The 20956-nt window shown below is 40.8% G+C and overlaps 1 protein-coding gene and 1 long non-coding RNA gene across 2 annotated transcripts; one reads left to right on the top strand and one right to left on the bottom strand.

Moving 5' to 3' along the window:
- Positions 1-9695: 9695 nt before the first annotated feature.
- Positions 9696-10996, bottom strand: LOC112847910 (uncharacterized). Its single transcript, XR_003221745.1, has 2 exons — positions 10562-10996; positions 9696-9894 (listed from the first exon to the last, which is right to left on the bottom strand). It is a non-coding gene; the product is annotated as an uncharacterized LOC112847910 (long non-coding RNA).
- A 1840-nt stretch (positions 10997-12836) lies between these two features.
- LOC112847951 (gastrula zinc finger protein XlCGF57.1-like) lies at positions 12837-20700 on the top strand. Its single transcript, XM_025910595.1, has 5 exons — positions 12837-12860; positions 16321-16917; positions 19297-19890; positions 20032-20549; positions 20670-20700. The coding sequence occupies exons 1-5, from the start codon at positions 12843-12845 to the stop codon at positions 20698-20700; spliced, it is 1758 nt and encodes a 585-aa protein (XP_025766380.1). The 5' UTR covers positions 12837-12842.
- Positions 20701-20956: the final 256 nt, after the last annotated feature.

Genomic DNA, 20956 nt, shown 5'->3' with positions numbered 1-20956 from the left:
GTCATTAGTCAGATTATGTTCAGCCCTGTACTCACCTGTTTCCAATTATCGTCATCACTCAGCCTGTGTATTTAAGTTCCTTAGTCTCACCAGTTCATTGTCGCATCATTGATGTTGTCACTGCTGTCCATTCCATGTGTTTGGTTTTCAGTTCAGATCAGTCAGCCAATCTTTCAGTTCAGTTATTCAGTCAGTCAGGCATCTCCTGTTCCTGTCATTTGTCCCTCACAATAAACACCCTGAACCTTCACCGTGAGTCCTGCGTTTGAGTCCTCTACTCCACATCCACTCAGCAACTCCTGACAATAACTACATTTGCAGTGCACAACGGACTATACCGATACAAAAGGTTAATATTTGGAGTCTCATCAGCTAGTGAGCAATATCAGCATGAGATCGCCAATGCACTAGCTGGCATTGAAGGAGTTGAGAACATTTCAGATGATGTAATCATACACACGCCAGACCAGGAAACCCATGATAAGCGCCTGCATGCAGTGATGAAGAGACTCTCTGACTGTGACCTGACGCTAAACTCAGAGAAGTGTCAGTTCAACATGGACAGACTTGTGTTCATGGGAATACTGCTGACGCAGAAAGGCATTGGCCCAACTAAAGAAGAGTGAGAGCTGTGGTGGAAGCCCGAGAACCGAAGAATGCTACTGAGGTGAGAAGCTTTCTTGGACTGGTAGGCTTCAGTAGCAGGTTCATACCACAGTTTGCTGCACTCTCTGAACCACTTAGACGTTTAACTCGAAAATAAACTATGTTTACATTCAGGCCAGAGCAAAAGCAAGCATTTGAAAGACTAAAGACTGAGTTAGCCAGAGCAGGTACCCTAGCCTATTTTGACAAAGAAGCCCCAACCACAGTCATAGCAGATGCAAGCCCTGTAGGACTTGGGTGCAGTGCTAATACAAATACAGAACGGAGAAGAGGTACCAGTGTGCTACGTAAGTCGGAGTTTAACAGACTGTGAGCGAAGATATTCTAAAACAGAAAGAGAGGCCCTAGCACTGGTATGGGCATGTGAGAGACTACATCCATATGTGTATGGCAGGAAATTTGACCTCATCACAGACCACAAGCCATTAGAGGTCATATACAGCCAGAGATCTAAACCTTGTGCACGCATAGAAAGATGGGTTCATAGACTGCAACCATATGACTTTAAAGTAGTGCACATTGCGGGAAAACAAAACATTGCGGATTCACTGTCAAGACTGCTGTCTGACACCACGTCAAAAGAGATACATAAGCATGAATCTGAAGAATATGTGAGATTTGTTGCAGTTAATGCTACTCCAAAAGCACTCACAACAAGAGAGGTTGAAGAAGCCTCTGCTACAGACTCAGAATTAACAGAAGTGCGAAGAGCTATTGAAAATGAACACTTGCAAAACATATGCACCCATTGCAAATGAACTGTGTGTCATCGGCTACATAGTTTTGCGGGTAACTCGCATTGTATTGCCAGAAAACCTCAGAGCTCAAGCCCTGTCACTAGCTCATGAAGGACATTTAGGAATCGTTGGAACTAAATAGCATCTCAGAACAAAAGTTTGGTGGCCAGGGATGGACAAAGCTACAGAAAAATTTTGTAAAGCTTGTCACAGATGTCAAATAGTAGCCAGACCAGATCTACCTGAACCATTGAGAAACACAGTTTTACCGGATGGACCATGGCGAGATGTGGCGGTAGACTTACTGGGACCGCTACCTTCGAACCACTCAATACTTGTACTGTCGGTACTATGAATATGATGTAATGACAACTGTTGAAAAAGTCATTGACTCTATTGACTGTATATTTAGCAGACATGGGCTACCAGTTACCATCAAATCTGATAACGGCCCACAGTTCAAATCTGAGTTGTTCAGAGAATATTGTGAAACTAATGGAATCAAACATATAAGAACTACACCAAAAATGGAATCAAGCAAATGGAGAAGTGAAACGTCAAAATGCATCATTGATGAAAAGAATCAGGATCGCACAAGCCGAAGGACTTGACTGGGAGTGAGAGCTAAGAAAATATGTGGCAGTTTATCGCAGCATTGAACATCCAACCACGGGCAAAAGTCCAGCGTAACTCCTGTTCAACTGCAAAATGAGAGGAAAGTTACCGAACATCAGTGAGGTAAAAACAACGGAGCTGGACGTGCGTGACAGAGAACAGAAAGGAAAATCAAAGATTTCTGCTGATGAACGAAGGGGAGCTGAGTATTCGAAAGTTGACACGGGAGACACAGTGCTGGTTAAACAAGACAAAGTGGACAAGTTTACAACACCATTCAACGCAACACCGTTGTAAGCAGAACTGGAAACCAAGTCATTATTGAATCACCAACAGGAGCTCGCTATCACCGGAATACGACACATGTGAAGAAATACGAGACACGTGAAACCAGAGAAGGACACTACGAACAAAAAGCAATACCTGAAAGGGAGGAAAGTGAAACGCCCACAAAGACTGACACCTTCACTCCAACATTTCATCCAGTAACTGTATGGAAGACATACAGATCCTCTGTTATTCAGTGCTCATTAAACCATCATTGTTTCTCATCCACTTCCTGTTGCTACAGTCTTCACCCAGAGATCATGCTTCCTTCCAACTTTGAACAACTTGAGTTATTGCCAATATATATTTATTTATTTTTGTTGCAACACCTTCATTTCCCACAAAGATTTTATTTTAAAAACACTCCTTAAGTTTTTAATAATAAAATCTTTCATTAGTTTATAAATTGTATTAATTCTCATGTCCAGTCATCAGAGGCATACTGGATTTATGTCACCAGTTATCCTGATAGCGTTATTGTTTTATTATTGTTTTTGAAACTGACCTTAGCTGACCTGTAATGTTGTCTGTCATCACTGTCAGTGCTGTATGTTTAATACCACTGTGGGTTCAGTGTATCTATTCTGTTTTACAGTTCATAAACTTTTACGTTCCGTTTACAGTCTTTGGTTAGAGAAGTGCTTTTAGCAGCTTGTCAGAGGAGAATGTACTTCCTGAACAACAATGCCGCCTAGAGGCTGAAGACAGTAATGCATATATCATGTTGTTTTTGGTTTTTGGTTTCTGCTCATACACAACAGTGAAACTTATGGATGTTGTAGGGATAAAACCCAACACTTCAGTCAGCTTACACTTGGACCCTCAAATGTGTGAAGATCTAAATATTTATCAAAGTCAGATTTATAATATGTGATGTATAACTGTGTGTTATAGGGGAAAAACAGAAACAAGGTTGAGTATGGAGAGAAATAACAGAGTAGCAGAGACTAAAGTAATATTACACAGACATAAAGAATCCCTTTTTTAAAACTAGTCACTCCTGTTAAAAGATAAGATATTATTAGAATATGTTTACAAATCTCTAAATGACATTTACCTTGCAATAGCACACCTTGGAAACTCCCATTGTAAATTAGTGCTGTATATAAAAGGAAATACATACATAACCGCTAAGAAAATCTCATCTAATCAAACTCAGCCTGCACAGTAAAATACACTCAAATTGATCAAAAACTGAACTGATGACTTCCTACTTAGAGTTTCATTTCAGTTCAGTGATGGTGGATTATAACCTCCATTCAAATCATTCAACAAAGAGAAAAGAAAACTATAGAACATGTTATATTACACTGTGAAAAGGTAACTGATCCAAAACCTCAGTGACATAAAAATGAAACTGGATCTTATTGATTTACTGCAAAAGGACTGAAGAAGTGAACGTGATCAGGCCTTATTCCAGTTTTTAAAAGAGAGAAAATTGTTTGGAAGAATTTGAGGGTCGATGTTCCAGTTCACACTCCACACCAGTTGGTGGCGGCAATGCATCATTTTGTTGTTTGACAACCGCCAATAAATGATGTAAAGAAGAAGAAGAAGGGGGCGGAGCAAAGTAAGAAAACATGCCACAGCTCCCCAAAAATGAAGCCAAAACGTCTCTATCGCCCCCTGGTGTCTGGCTGCAGTATAGGTCATAAACCCCGCCTCCTCCATGTTAGCGGATGGGACTGGGGTCAGACTAAAATAAATTTATTCTCCTTAGATAATTTTTTTCCAAATATTCTTTCTTTTGTTATCAATAGTTCTCATCATGCTGATTGATGTCCAAGGGGTCTCCTTTCCCACAAGTTTGATTCTAATTCCTACCGCGGTGATGTTAAATTGGGGTGAAACGTCATCATAGCAGCTTTGACTGGCAGCTGCAGTCACGGAGAAACTTGCGTATCTCTGTTCGGGAATAGCAGATAGAGCGTAGGCTCTGAGAGGCGGGCCAGCGTTTACGCTACGAAAACACGACCGAGTGTTTTAACCTGACAGCCTGAGGTGTTCTTCAGTAAACTGGACTACCCGACAGAAGGACCCGAGGACACGCTGCACTTTTTCGGTAAGTTAATCGTGTTTGTAAGCTAATCCGTAACTACTTTATTTTTATTTATTTTTTTTAATTTATTTTTTTAATTGTACAAGTTAACAAATACAGCGCATATCTTACAAATCAAAAAGAAATGTAAAAGTATAAGTGGTTAAGAACAAAGCAGCCATCGAACAGAGAACAAAAGAAAGGAACAGTATAGGTCAGAGATAATATAAAGCAGCATACAATTACATTAAATGACCTTCCTTATAAAGTAAGATACAAAATAAAATAAAAAAAGGAAAGTAATAATAACAAAAAAAAAAAAAGAAAAGTACGCACATACAGTCTAGCTACATTAGTTGAAAAGCAGCATCAAAAATTCAAGTAAGGTGTGAGCTTTATTTAAATTACACTTGTCTAATGAAGCCTTCAATAAAAAGACTTCATTTTTAAAAGCAGCAAAGATCGGAGTAATTTTCAAGAAGCGACATTTATGAATTCCCATCTGTGTGTGTAAGTACCAATTGTTCCATCATTGTAAATTTTATGGATGAGATCTTTAACCATCTTAACATACCCATCATCAATTAACAGATCTGCATTAAATTTCCAGTAATCTTTTTTAAATTGTGTTTTATTTTCAGGGTTAAGTTTAAGAGTAATAATACTGTGATCTGTCAACGGGGCTGCTGAGATGGAAACATGTGAAACATATCTATATAGTACAGATGAGCCCAACCACAGATCTAATCTGGACATATTATTACCATTTGGTTTAATCCAAGAGAATTGAGTAACTCCAGGGTTTTTCTCTCTCCATATGTCACTTAAATTGTTTGAATCAATGAACTTTGTTAGAGTTAGATTCCACTGATTAATACCGTATCTAGGAGGGTTTCTATCCTGCCATTCATTTGGAACAAGATTAAAGTCACCGCCTAGTAATACATGGTCTGTGTGGTATAAAAGTTTATACTCGGAAGGGATATCTGTTATTTTTTCCAGCATGAGCTTATTTAGAGTTACAGAAGAGTACCCATAAACATTTACTAGAATCACAAATGAACCATCAATATTCAGTACAACTGCCAGCCAGTGTCCTGAAACATCAGCCTGAAAAGTCACGACCTTCCCTGGACATCGGTAGAAACAGAGAGCTACTCCAGCAGAGTGGTTGGATCCGTGGCTGAAGAGGATTTTTTCACCCCACTGATTTGACCAGAAGGTGGCATCAGCGTCACTTGAATGAGTTTCTTGTAGTAAGGCACAATTCGCTTTTAGCCCTTTGATAAACATAAACATTGCTTTTCTTTTAACATTATCCCTGAGACCTCTAACATTCAATGACACAAAGGATAAACACGTGCGTAGCATTAAAAATAAACAAAAAAAGAGATCAAAATATTAATAATATCAAACTTGACTATATACAAAAAAGAGAAATTTTAGTTTACTTTCCTGTTTAGGGAAAGGTGAAAGAAGAGCGGTGCCGGCACCTCCCATCCCATTCAAAACTGTCAAGCGTCCCTCTTTAAGTAGAGTTCAGAGAACAAGTAAAAGTGAACAGCTTTCAGCCATCCGCCAGAACGCGACGGCCGTTAATATAACCGACAGCTCCTCTGTAGTAAGCCTTCTCCCCCGCATTTCTGGCTTGTAAAATTTTCAGCCAAACTTTCTCCCTTTCCAGACGATCCTCCTTCGTCAAGTCCTCGGCAAAACGGATTTTTTCCCTCTCACAAATCTAAGCATTTTTGGACTTCTTCCATATTCCATCTCGGTGTAGGCGCTTTGTGAACTGAATTATGACTTGGCGATTTCTGCCCTCTTCTTTTCTTCCAATCCGATGCACAGTGTCGACGATGTACTCCATATTATCAGACCATTCTGGGGCTATCTTGGCGAGAATTTTGATCACCTCTTTTCTGATATCTTCGCCCATGCCTTCTTTCATTCCTTTAATCCTTAGATTCCACCTTCATGAATACCGGTCTCGTTCTCTTGCCTTTTCTTTGAGATCGTCAACTTCTCTCCGTAAGGTTGAGGCTTCCTTCTCCAAACCCGCAATTTTATCTTTACAATCACGGACTTCAGCTGCATTGAACTCAATGGACTCAGCAAGACTGGCAATCAACGAGGCATTCTCCGATAGTTTGTTGTTAATGTCCGTCATTTTGTCATCTTGTTTATCAAATCTCACGTGGAGAGCTTGAATAGCTGCCAGAATGTCGCTCGCTGTGGGACTGGGTCTAGCAATCTTTCTCGGATGGTCACCTTTAGACGGAGTCGAGAGAAGCAACTCATTCATTTCCTCCAAATTTCTTTTTTCCCCTCGCCACTTTCAAGCTCCATGTCTGAAAGGCAGTAGTCGTGGTCATCCGCAGCTGAAGCCAAATCTTGTATCTTATCATTCTGGGAAGACTTGGTTTCCCTTTTGTCCTTCTTCTGTTCTTTTGGCATCTTTGTGAAGTCAGCGTAAGATTTTTGAGGGAACAAAGCGTCAAAAAAGGAGGGATAAAAGGTACCTTGCACCAGAGCTAAGTTAAGGACAGCCGCTTAGTTCGCCATCTTGCCGCGGACCCCTCATTCAAATATATTGAATGTCGCAATGCTGGCAAAGAGAGGAAGTCCTAATCCGTAACTACTGTCCTTAGCTAGGTCCTGAGACCCAGCTAGCTAAGATGAGCACTCGGCTATCGGGGTTCGTTCAGCTAATCAGTGCAGGTGAATGAACTTACTAAAGAAATCAAGGGAAACGTTCCGGGCTAATCAGTCACTAATTACTGTTACTGTACTTTTATTACAAGTATTATACTGTAAAAGCAACAGGCTGCACGCTGATTCAGCTCCTGTGCAGAACTGAATATCAAATATATGCAAACAACAGCATGTTTTCAGTCTCTTGCCACATCTGTAAAGACAGTAACATCTTTTTTAAAAGCTTGTACTTCAGTAACTCCTCATTAATCAGGAACTATGGATTAAAGTACTGTAGTGTACTGTAATACTGAAAAAATGTAAGAGAAGAACTTCAGATCCTGAGTGTGTGAGGACAGAAGAATCAGCTTTATTTCAATTTTGAGGGATAAAATTTATATTTGAGTTTGATGGTTCTGTTCTCTTTGTGATTACAGGCGCTGCCCTCAGATTCAGACCTCAGCACCACCCAGTGACAGCAGACAGATCATCCAACATGTTCACTGCAAAATGAACTGATGAAAACAGTACAAAGGTTAAAGTACCACACGTGCTGTAGTGAAAGCTGCAGCTTTATTGATAAAATTAAAGACAAAAAAACAAAAGGATTAATCACTCATGTAACTGTGTCACTATATATCAGCATTAACAGGACCTCAGTTTGGTGTTTCACAAAGCTGCTGATCTCAGACCAGCACAGCTTCTGTTTTAAACACGTGATGTACTCAGCTGCATGAAGAGCATATGAGATTTTCTCTGACACAATTAAATAAAACTTGATGAAGGTCAAAGATCGTCACTTGTATGTTGAACTACAAACTTGTCATCTGGAATTCTTTCACAGTTTTTTGCAGATGTGTTATTTACCATAAAGTAGAGCTGGGCGATAAAACGATAACGATATGTATTGCGAAATAACTTTTTCTCGATAGAAAAATTAAACTATTGCGATAGACCTCATCTCTCGTGTCCTCTTAAAAAAAAAAAAGAAAGAACAGCCAATCCAAATTAAGTAGCGCAGAGCCGAACCAATCACAGCCGCAGCGTCACGTCACATGACTTGTTACGTACAGCACAAGCGCCAAAGCGCACATGTGTATTTGTTTTTGCAGCCGGGCCGCCCAGGTAATGAAGTCAATGAGTTTGCCGACTACAGAAAAATCAACCGAGAGCGTGAGCGAAGGTTACCGAAGAAAAAACAGATGGTGGTTCCAATGCTGGAGAGATTGTCAAACGGAAGGGCCACAGAAGTTCCGTAGTGTGAAGGTATTTCGGCTATTTCAAGTCTGATAAAAAACAGAGTAGCGCGCACTGTAAATTGTGCCGAAAGCAAGTCTGGATATACAATAAAGCGGTGCATGTTCAATCTCTGACTGAAAGCGCTAATTCGTCATTCGGCTTTTGTCAGACTAAAGTAACTGTTAAAACTGTTTGAAAAGCTAAGCTATACAACAAGGAGAGATTGATGCTACGTCCACACGTACCCGGGTATTTTTGAAAACGCAGATTTTTCTATGCGTTTGCACCTTTCGTCCACACGTAAACGGCGTTTTCAGTCACTGAAAACGGAGATTTCTAAAAACACCTGCCAGGGTGGATATTTTCGAAAACTCCGTTTTTGCATTTACGTGTGGACAAGAAAAACGGAGAAAACGCAGCGTCAAAGGTGTGCGCCTTTTTTGACGTCACACTGTGCGCCACGTTATTGTTTCGGTGAAATGAATTTCTACAATACTGTTACTGTTAATTGTACTCTCTGCAGTGTTTAAATGCTTACATATACACACATAGTTACTGTCCCTCCACACATACGACTCGGTTCTGTTTCTATGCCCCATCTTTGTTTACTATTTCCTACCGAGGCTTCTAGACTTCTGATTGGTCAACATTTCTACACGGTTAGGAATATATCGCCACCTGTTGCTTTGGCATGTTCCTAGCAGCGTTTTCCTTCATTTCTGCGTTTACGTGTGGACGGGATTATTTTTTAAAACGAAAACGGAAAATCTCCGTTTTCAAAAATACCCGTGTACGTGTGGACGTAGCCTGAGAATTTCCTTTTAGTTCTCAGTTTATTTGATATTGACAAAAGTTAGTCAATTTTGTCTGTTCTTCTGTAAAACGACCTAAGATTTATTTTTAGAATTAAAATTTTGTTTCTAAGTGGAATTGACAATTTAGTGGTCTGTTTTGTTTGTTCTATTTTGAAACTTAAACGCTTTAGCGGCTGCCTTTTGTGTAGTTTACAATATTTGCCTTTATCTGAAACTGAAGTCTCATGTTCCTTAAGTACATCTACCCTGTTGAACTTATTATGGGAAATAAATATTTTAATTAAAACAAGCTGCTAATTATTTCACATTTTACTTGTGAGCAACGGCACATTTAAATCTTACAAATATAGTTATTTGGCTTATATCGTGATATATATCGTTATCGCCTGAAATGAAAAAAACATATCGTGATATGAAAAAATCTTATATCGCCCAGCTCTACCATAAAGTGATTCAGAGTTACTCATACCAGAGTAACCAGAGAGGATCATATATTTTTAAATATATAACTTTCTAAAGGACTGAATATAATATCTTTATGTAAAAGTCTGGAGCCTCTGGGGAGTATCCTGTTTGATCAATGCGATGAGCTTCAGTCTTCCTGGCGTTTCTTAAATGAAGTCTCTCTCAGTCGGTCAACAGAACATCTGGCACAGGACAGCTGTGATGAAAGAAAAGGAAGAAGTTTCTCCAAACCTCTGGACCCAGGAAACCCAGCTTGGTCCTGATGGTCTCCCTCACTAGTTTCTCTCCAGGGTGAATGTAGCTGTGGATATAATTGTCGTGTTATTCAATTATACGCGGGTCCACTGTACGATTCATAACCAGACTTTATTTATCCGTTCTTGCTCGGCTCCCCACATAACATAACATTCCATTCACAAACACACCGGTCTCGCCCTCTAGCTGCCATCAGCCTAACTACACTGACCGGCTGCATTAACATCTACTGTACAATGCAATTACACCACAATAATATGGACTCTATTATTAAATGAAAAGAACAAATTAGACTACACTACTGAAAGGTCCTGCTGATGTTTTTAAAGTTTCCATGTTACCAAGCTGTAGAGGGCTCTGAAGATTTAAACAGTTTTAGATCCATGACACTCACAGTCTTATGTTAAAATCTCAAAGGACAGCATGATATTTTTGATATTAACAGTAACTCTGGGCTTCTGAAGAGTGTACAGATGATCTCATCGCTGTCTAAAAATGGATAAAAACAAACATAAGAAGTGCTGAATCCTTCAATAACACAGACTATTAGAGTAGCAGGTGTGTAGCATCGCTAACTAGCTAGCAGCAAGCCTCCAACACAGCGCGTATGCTAGCGGCTAATCTAGCTAACGAATTAACAACAAAGTGATTTTAGAACTATAAGATGATAAGCTGTGCGTCTTGTTTTATAACAGTGACATGGTTGTATTTACCTTAATTAAACGAGTCGTCAGTCGCGGTAAACCAGCAAAAAACCTCGAGCAGCCGGGCTACGTAAAAAGTGTAGGGGGGCGTGTTTGCGGTCATGTCCAGCTGGTGTGTGGGCCGAGAGTTACACAGTCGCTCCACCTCAAGTCACTACTGCGCAGACTCTGGCGGGATATTTTGGCTTCATTTTTGCACAATGGTAGGAGGCGGAGTCGCGTCGTCCATGTTTTCTACAGTCAATGGTGGAGGCGTCGGATGGATATCCTCTTCCATCCGAAGAGAATAAAGTAGTACCAACGTTTGGATTGATATCTGCATCGATCTGCCCACCCTTGTCTCCTGGATCGTAGCTGAGATCAGCGTGAACCACGTGGGTCTCTGCTCCCTGATCTGTTTCCTGTGTTTGGAAAGAGTTCCAGCTTCATCACGGAGTTTCTCTCGGTTTGTGGGCTCATCTAAAGGTAAGCACCGAGCTAACTTTACTGTGAGTTCAGTTCATGTTGAGTTTAGCTCCTGAATGAGGTCTTCTGCTGCTCTCCTCGGTGTCTGTTTACAGTTTATTGTCAACACATTGAGAGAAGAGTGAGAGAGTGTTTGGAGAAAAACACCAACTAATTATTAGCTCAGCATGCTGGGAGAAGTTGAGCGTTTGCTGGCAGAAAGTTGGAGCAGAAAAGTCTTTTCATTGTCCCTGCAGCTGTTTTTCTGCCTGCACCAAACCTCTACAGCCTCATTTCTATTTGAAGTGATTACAGGAAATGGATGAGAGCGATCTGCTGCAGTATCAGGGTCACAATAAACTTTATTGTCCAGCTGCTGTGGATGAACACATGAGAGGAAGTGAACTCCTACAAAGTCTCATTTTAATGAGTCTGGCTGCTGTAAAGTGATGCACAGGAAGATGTTAACAAAAACTAATGAAACAGATGAAAGTAAACAGTGTTCATATTTGAAAGCACAGAGAATAAAAATATGTTGTGCTGGTTAATGTGCAGGAGAGTGTGAAGAATGTAATAAAGTCTTCCTGTGTCAAACACAGCTGCAGTCAAATGCAGGAAGGAAAGCACTGAAACCACTGATCAATGACCATCAGTACTGTGGGAAATATAAATGTTGCAATATTAAATAAGTGCCATATTAATCAAGAGGTGATAGAAGGTTTAAACTGGAAGACATTTAAAGTAGTGTTTTGCTTGTAACTGCATACGTGCCTGCGCAGATTAGAACAGGATGGACTCAGGATGTGTCATATGCGATCATGGGGCCTCACAACGAGAAATAGGAAACAGATGGAGGTGAGAGAGTGTTGAAACCGTTAGTGAGGAACAAACATAAAACATACTATAAAAGTAGTTGCAGACAACTGTCACTCACCGTCACTGGCGCATGTTATGTTATCTGCTTACGCATGAAGGGGCGTGAACCCTGACATAAAACTGTGTATCGAAGTGCTTCCTCTTTGAGATCTACTGGACTACGCTGAGGGTGGTGTCGTGTACATCTCCCACATATGTGCTTAATAAGTAATTGTTGTTGACTGGAAAAGATCTGAGTAATGTTTTGTTGTTCTCAGCCCAACATCAAAGAATCGGGACAGTACCGTTCACAGAGAGTTGGGGAATGGCTGCACAGAGTCCAACTTGTAGGAATGGTGGAGGTGGTGGGACTGGGGGGCTGAAGGAGTTGAAAGTGTGGGGTGGAGGAGTAACAGGTCTGTCCCTGTTTGTGGAAACCACAGGAGGAGCTGTTCAGGCTGTTGGCTGGGTGTGAATTGTTGATGGAGTCTTTAAACTTGTAGTTGCTGTTTTCCAGACTGAAGCAGAGTCGTTAGCTGAAAACTGGTTTTAGAGCTTCATTCAGGACACCTTCTCAGGCTCTTACAGCCTTACCTGTATCATAACAAAGTGTATAAACCCCAATCCACCTTTAACATGGTCCGTCTCCCAAACCTTCAAACAGGACTTTCTGGCCCTGTCATAGTAAAGGGCTGCTTAGAATATTAGAGCCAATGTCACAAAGTTCCTCCTGAAGTATAAGTGAGTGAGAGAGTTCCCTCACTTTGCAGCACAACACGTCTCACAAGATTTCTACGAGCAATCAGAGTGAAATTTGTACTTTGTGTTGTCAGATGAACATATGAGACACTTTGACTCTTCAGTGCAGTGTGGAGCCTAACAAAGATCTGTTTTGTGTCCCAGCTGATCAGCAGGAGGAGAAGAGTCTGACGGAGCAGCAGAGGAACATTTTCAGCCATCTGGACTCAGCTGAGTCACTACAGAGGAAACAATGAGCTCAACACAGAAGGTGAGGAAAATATCACAGTTTCACCAAATAATCAGTCACGTCTAAAACTCTCATACTCCCAACCTGTTATATGACTGTGTTGCATATTATGTATTTTCAAATTATGTTTACAAACATTAAGAAATCACAAGCAATTATTATTCTTTATTATTATTAGTAGTAGTGTTATTTATTCAATTTTCATTCAATTCAGTGTTACTTATACAGCGCCAAATCACAACACTAGTTGCCTCGGGGTGCTTTATATTGTAAGGTAGACCCTACAATAACACATACAGAGTAAACCTCCTATGAGCAGCACTTTGGTGACAGTGGGAAGGAAAAAACTCCCTTTTAACAGGAAGAAACCTCCAGCAGAACCAGGCTCACAGAGCCTTCTTTACTCAAGTAACAGTGAAAAAGTACAGGCTAGTAAATGTAATTAGAGTAAGAAAGTAAAAGTAGCTCCTTGAAGAATGTTTTTATCCAAAACTAACTGAACCTTGTGCTTTATTAATGTAATAATAAAATAATCTTAGTAGATGAAATACAAACTATTTATTTCTAATAAAGGTTCTCTGTTTGAATCAGTTAAGTAGAAAATGTGGGAAAATAAAACATGTGTATTTTCTGTTGCCTACATTGTAGAGGGCGACTTTGCCTCTAAACAGGAACATGAGCAGGGAAGAGGTTAAAGTGGGATTGAGCAGGTGGGAACCCTAAAATCAGCTGTAGTGGCTCAGCGTGGGGAAAAGAATCACAGCTCACAATAATTTCTATTGAGAGCTCCAGTAGATTTTCTTAAAGTACAGGCTGTGATCAGCTGACCTGCTGCTCTCTGTGGATGTACACAACTGAATTCAACCAGATGTCAGCAGATGTTTCATGAGCTGTCCTGGCTGATTTCCATCCTCTACACTGACAGTACACTGTCTTTATATTAGACACTATACTGTTGGTATGAAGGTGGAACTCAGTGAATGAATGTCAGCATCATGAGCTTCAGTTTAAATGAATCTCTGCTACACTTGATGTAATCTAACTCTGACATGAGCACCACAGTCACTGAGCACCAGTCACACACTGTTCTTTACTTTAAATCCATCACAGTTCTGCAAACTAACCTGTTTATCCTGCACTAACCTGCAGAGGATCTTCATGCAGCCTTTAAATAACACAGTTAATCTGCCTCAGATTGTTTTGCAGCATCTTTCAGTATATGAAAAAACATAATGTCCATGTACAGACCCAATGTCTGATTTAAACACATTAGGACTTACAGTGGCTTGCGTTTTCGGCTCCCTTTAACTTTTTTCACATTTTGTTACATTACAGCCACAAACATGAATCAATTTCATTGGAATACCACGTTGTCAAGAGATGTATTCTAAGACACTTCTTCAGCTGAGAATCAGAGAGGAGAAACACACAGTTTTACGCAGGGCCGTGCAGAGACGTTTATAGGGGCGGGTGCTCAAAGCTAAAAAGGGGCACATTGAACCAGGCTGAATAACAACAACACACATTCATCAAGAATCTAATATGGGATCGCATCATACTATATCACTGTTGTGAGGCAAAGCAAACGTAGCCTATGTTTTACCTGATGGGTACAATGTTGCTGTTGAGGTGTTTCTGCTGCTCCTGCTGCTGATAGTGCTGGAGGGCAGGGCTGTGTTGATCTGAGTCTGTAGACATTAAAAAGTCCATAGGAGAGATGGTAGCTGACTACACAAGTATCATGAGATAATAACAAAATGCAAAGAACATAACAAAAGGCGCTTGGAACCATAAGGCAACAAAAAAACGGAGAAATAAACAAGGCTCTGCCTGTGATTCACTCTTTGCCTCTCTTCCTCCTTCTATTTCCTCATTTCATCTGTCACTCTCCACTTGGTGTCCATCTGAGAACAAGGCAACTGCTATTGCAATTAGAGCTGGGCAATATATCGAGTTTTTTAAAAATATCGATATATTTTTATACGAGATATAAGATGTGACAATATCCTTTATATTGATATAGTCTATGTTACGTTATAATTATAGTTGCGGAGCCGCAAGTTTCCTTCTCTTTCGTCCACTTTTGTCTTTACACAACGTTACTCAACCTCGCCTCTCCTTCGCTGAACACAACTCCCCCTCCTCCCCCATCGCTTCACCTGCAGGCAGAGACAAGATGAACACGGCAAATCTCCGTTAACGAGTTACTGCGCATCGTGGTGCAACGGATCACGGTTGATCCGAAATCCGAACCGATCCCACTCCACGGTTCGCTACGCACGTGATCCGAAGATTCGAAAAAGAAAAAAAAGTATGTGTATGGTGCGCGTGGTCAGTCTGTCAAGCGGTAGTTATGATCAGCGCTAGCGGTCCAAGTAGCGGAGCAGAGGGGTTTGCGGCATTTAAGCAGCCCTTTGCTGCCCAGTCCGACCGGGCTCAAGCTAATGGGGTGTTTAGCTGCAGACGGGAGGCCGTCGTCTGTTGTGCAAAACAAGGGGTTTAAACTATGATGAACGTGCTTGAGCCACGCTATGATATCTCGTTGCGCGTCCACTTCAGTGACAAGATCGTTCCAAGCATGTATGAGCAGGAGAAGTTTAAAGTTATGGCTGAACTGTCCCAGGCAAATGGGTGGAGCTCCAGCGCTACGGAAAGCAACGTGACCGTGACCGCTCGTTATATCACAGCGGAGTGGTAGATACAAAGCCCTGCACTGCCCTATAGATTACATTAGATTAGATGAAACTTTATTTATCCCTCGGGTGGGTTCCTCCGGGAAATTCAGTTTCCAGTAGCACAGCACCGACAGAAGTTGCAGAATGTGAGCAGACATATACCAAATATACACATTTATAAATACAGAGAATACAAAAGGGATAAATAGAATAAATAGGAATAAGAACACAAGGGAACGGCACATTTTAAGTATTGCGAGTCTATTACACCGTTGGATATTAACAAAAACTATTGCACAGTGAAAAGGCACTACAGCTACTTGTTCCCCTCTCCTCTGTCCCCGTTTCCCCTCCAGCGAGGAGTTAAACAGTTTGTTGGCCTGTGGGACAAAGGACTTTTTAAGTCTGCTGGTCCTTGACTTTGGGAGAAGTAACCTGTCACTGAACAGACTCCTCTGGTTGTTTATGGCCACGTGCAGAGGATGCCCAGCATGGTCCATAATGTCTATATTGCACCTTAATTTGTTTTTTTTCTATTTTTGCTGATCCGAAAATGGATCCAATCCGAACCGTGAGATTTTTGATCCATTGCACCACTATTGAACAGTCATGAATTATTTTTAACACCAGGTTGGATGTAATGTGTTAGAACTACCAGCAGGTGGGGATAAGATACCTTTAAGGTGTTTGGTGCCACACTCCACCTTCAGGTTTAAAACTAGTGTTAATGGAGGGAGTTTGAAGGTTCAGTTTGTTCCACGACTGCATTTCACTCACTGCCTCTGTTTGTATCTCTGTCACTGCAGGACCAACATGGAGCGAGAAGTCAGCGCTCTCAGGAGGCCGACAAACCTCAGAGAAGAAAGAGAGAGAAAACATACACCTGTGACAAGTGTGGGAAGGATTTTATTGGGAAGACTAAACTAAAACGTCATCAGGTCATCCACACTGGAGAGAGACCATTCAGCTGTGACTTGTGCGGAAAGTCTTTTTCCTGGAAGGAATCCCTAAAACATCACCAACTCATCCACAGTGGAGTTAAAGCGTACAGCTGTGATCAGTGTGGCAGAGCTTTTACTTGCAGTAGCAGCTTACAGAGGCATCTAGTTACCCACTCTGGAATTAAGGCATACAGCTGTGACATTTGTGGAAAAAACTTCAGTCACATAGGGGACCGAAATACACACCTACGCATTCACACCGGACATGGTGTCTACTGCTGTGAACAGTGTGGCAAACACTTTGCTAAACACACACACTTACAACGCCACATGTTTACCCACACTGAGGAGAGACCTTATAAATGTGACCAGTGTGAGAATACTTTTAAAGCTCCACATTGCCTGAGAGAACACCAACAGATCCACACCAGAAAGAGACTCTCCAAGCGCAGTTACTGTGAGGTATGCATTTATATTTTTATCTTGTCATTTTAGCCTGACTGTTTGGAACAACTCTGCTCATTAAACTGTGTTAGCATGTTAGCAATTCTACTGCTTGTAAAAACAGCTCTGAGTGATTATTACGTCCCGTATTGATTACTGTAATTTCCTCCTATTTGGTCTCCCTAAAAGGTCCCTTCATAAACTCCAACTTCTTCCAAATTCTGCAGCTCGGGTCATAACTTGCACTCCCTCAAGAGCTCATATTACCCCAGTTCTTCATCAGCTTTACTGGTTGCCCATAGAAGCCAGGATACATTTTAAAATCCTACTTCTTACATACAGGTGTATCCAAAAATCTGCTCCTTCATATTTGTGTGACCTGCTCCATATCACCACTGTTTCCCACCTTCTCAGATCATCATCTGCTATTCATCTTACTGTTCCGTCCTCACACTAGGGCTGCACGATTTTGCATAAAATGAGAATCACGATTTTTTTGCTTAGAATTGAGACCTCGATTCTCTCACGATTTTCTTTTCCAATATAAATATTTATTGCACTTATTAACTGCACATCAACTTCGTAACAGTTGAGACTGAACATAAAAACAATAAATAAACATAAAAACAATAAATGCCCCACATTTTGTGGTTGCCGCAAAATGTTGTACTGCTTGAAATTCCGTCTCCACCGTTGTATAGAGCAGGTAGTGCAACAATAGAAAAATAGCAACAATAGAAAAATAGCAACAATAGAAAAATAGTTGCGGGACGGCACTGTGTAGCGTTTGTCTAGGGTGTTGATCATTTTCCTAAATCTCTCGTTTTGCACAGTGTTGATGGGAACCATTTCTTTGGTCAGGTGATAAGTAATAGCCTCCGTAATTTCTTTGTGCCTGCGGGAGTTCGACGTGTATAGGGAAGCGCTGTATAAGGTTCCCGTTATTGATGCTTGGGTGGTTGACCGGGACGGATTTTCTCCTGTCACTTTCTCGTCATCCCTGACGTGTTCTCCGTTGTTTTTTCCCTGCCAGCAATACTGCCAGTATTACGTGGTATAAGGCTCCGCCCTTGTCATTTGTTGAGCAGGAAGAGTGAGCGCTTGTTTTCATGCAGATTACGTCCCGGATCAAAATGCGGTACAATCGTCGTTGTCTTTTTTTCCTCTTTTTTTAAAAATCGTTGTCATTTGGAAATGAGATCGCACATAAGTATGAATTGAGATCGCGATTTTCTAACGATTAATCGTGCAGCCCTACCTCACACCTTAGTACTATGGGGAAAATAGCTTTCAGTCGCTCTGCATTCAGTTATGATTTTATTATTACTGTAGTATTATGGTGGTAGTATTGTAGTTTTTACAGCCCAGTTTTACAGCCCAGTTCAAAAAAGCGCCCCTCCGACAGCCAAACCCATCTGTTCTCTGAATGGATTGGTCAGTGTCATGTCAATCACAAATGTAACAATCAGATGAAAGGAAGAAAAATAGGGTCAAAATTCGTACTTGTAACTTCCAGAGATTCACAAATTTTGGGGGGGGGGTTTTGGCTAAGTCCACACACAAATCTTTTTTACGCACACATAAATTCTTTTTACACATACAAATCCTGATTTACAAGTACAAAATATTAATGACTACATTTTGAGCCCATAGATATTAGTTAAATTTTCAATTCAATTCAGTGTTATTTATACAGCACCAAGTCATAACAATAGTCGCCTCAAGGTGCTTTATATTAAATGTGGATCCTACAATAATACATACAGAGAAAAACGCAACAATCATATGACCCCCTATAAGTAAGCACGTTGGCGACAGTGGGAAGGAAAAACTCCCTTTTAACAGGAAGAAACCTCCAGAAGAATAAGGCTCACAGAGGAGCGGGGGCATCTGCAGAGAGCGGTTGGGATAAAAGACATGTTGTGGAAGTACATTATTATTGTTATTGTTATTATTATTCTGATTACTATTAAAATATTATTATTATTGGTATTATTGTTGTTCAAACAGACTTAATATTAGTTCATCACCCCAAAAAATGTACGTTCAAAGCAGCACAACGGTAGCCCGATATCTGGCAGTAAACACATTAAGTGTGTATATTTTCCCTTTTGTGTGTGGTTTTTTTTTTTTTTTTTTTTTTTTTTTTTTTTGCTCATACAAATTGAAATGCGATTAATATAGATTGAAAATGAATTATTATAATTATTTTTAGCACCAGGTTGGATGTAATGTGTTAGAACTACCAGCAGGTGGGGATAAGAGACCTTTAAGGTGTTTGGTGCCACACTCCACCTTCAGGTGTAAAACTAGTGTTAATGGAGGGAGTTTGGAGGTTCAGTTTGTTCCACGACTGCATTTCACTCACTGCCTCTGTTTGTATCTCTGTCACTGCAGGACCAACATGGAGCGAGAAGTCAGCACTCTCAGGAGGCCGACAAACCTCACAGAAGAAAGAGAGAGAAAACATACACCTGTGACAAGTGTGGGAAGGATTTTATTGGGAAGACTAAACTAAAACGTCATCAGGTCATCCACACTGGAGAGAGACCGTTTAGCTGTGACTTGTGCGGAAAGTCTTTTTCCTGGAAGGAATCCCTAAAACATCACCAACTCATCCACAGTGGAGTTAAAGCGTACAGCTGTGATCAGTGTGGCAGAGCTTTTACTCACAGTAGCAACTTACAGAGGCATCTAGTTACCCACTCTGGAATTAAGGCATACAGCTGTGACATTTGTGGAAAAACTTTCAGCCAAATAAGGCACCGAAATACACACCTACGCATTCACACCGGACATGATGTGTACTGCTGTGATCAGTGTGGCAGACAGTTTACAGCAGACGCACATTTACAACAACACATGTTTACCCACAGTAAGGAACGATATAAATGTGACCTGTGTGAGAAGACTTTTAAATCTCCACATCACCTGAGACAACACCAAGAGATCCACACCAGAAAGAGACTCTCCAAGTGCAGTTACTGTGAGGTATGTATTTATATTTTCATCTGTGTTAACTGAAACAGTAAAATGTAATTGGACGTCTGCAGAGATGCTCTTTATTTCAGGCGACGTTCAGGATAAAAATGTTGAAGGACTGACTTACACTGTCTTTGTGTCTTTGTTTAGAAGCAGAGCGACACAGATGGATCCAGTTCTCAACCCTGTCATCACCGTGGTGGTGGGAAAGACTTTCGTTGTGACCTCTGTGGAAAAACCTTCAGTTGGCAAGGCTCCCTAAAAAGACATCAACGTAGACACACTGGAGACAAACTGAAATACTGCAAAGAATGTGGAAGAAGCTTCACCACATCAAGTGACTTAAAACAACATGAACTGATTCACAGTGGGGTTAAAAAGCACCTCTGTGATCAGTGTGGATCATCCTTCACCACTGCATGTGGGCTTAAAAAACACAAACGAGTCCACACAGGAGAGAAACCATACAAGTGCAGACACTGTGACAGAAGCTTCTCACGATCAGGTAGTCGTAACTATCATGAACGTACACACATGGAAGGAAACTACAGCTGTGACCAGTGTGACAAGAGCTTCAGGAATCTCAGTTCATACTCCAAACACAAACGATCCCACGTTACTAATAAACTGTTTCACTGTTACCAATGTGCCAAGACATTCACTTCATTGTCTGCTCTGTGCAAACATCAGCGTGATCACTCATCACTGGATCACAATGAATCTGAAGAGACAGAAAGATCCTCTGGTTTCAGTGTCAGACTTAAAACCTTTGAGATCAGGCTCCACAGAGTTCAGATGGAATCTCCTGTAAAGATCTGATGAAAATGTTCCACTAGATCAGTGGTTCCCAAACTTTTTTTGCTGGGCCCCCCCTTGTTTTACAAGAAAAATGTTCATGCCCCCCCAGCACGCACAAACACATCCTTCAACCACACACACCCATATTTTGCTCCATTGTGGTTTATTTCACACCTCAAACATTTATTAAACAATTAAGCAAATACAAATAATCTGCAATAAATTACAGGTAGTAAGAAAATAAACTACTAACTCTTTTACGCTCCGTCCGCACCTA

The sequence above is a fragment of the Oreochromis niloticus genome, linkage group LG9 (genome assembly GCF_001858045.2).
Source record: "Oreochromis niloticus isolate F11D_XX linkage group LG9, O_niloticus_UMD_NMBU, whole genome shotgun sequence".
Lineage (NCBI taxonomy): Eukaryota > Metazoa > Chordata > Actinopteri > Cichliformes > Cichlidae > Oreochromis > Oreochromis niloticus.
The sequence above is the reverse complement of the archived record's forward strand: the minus strand, read 5'-3'. Positions and strand labels throughout refer to the sequence as shown.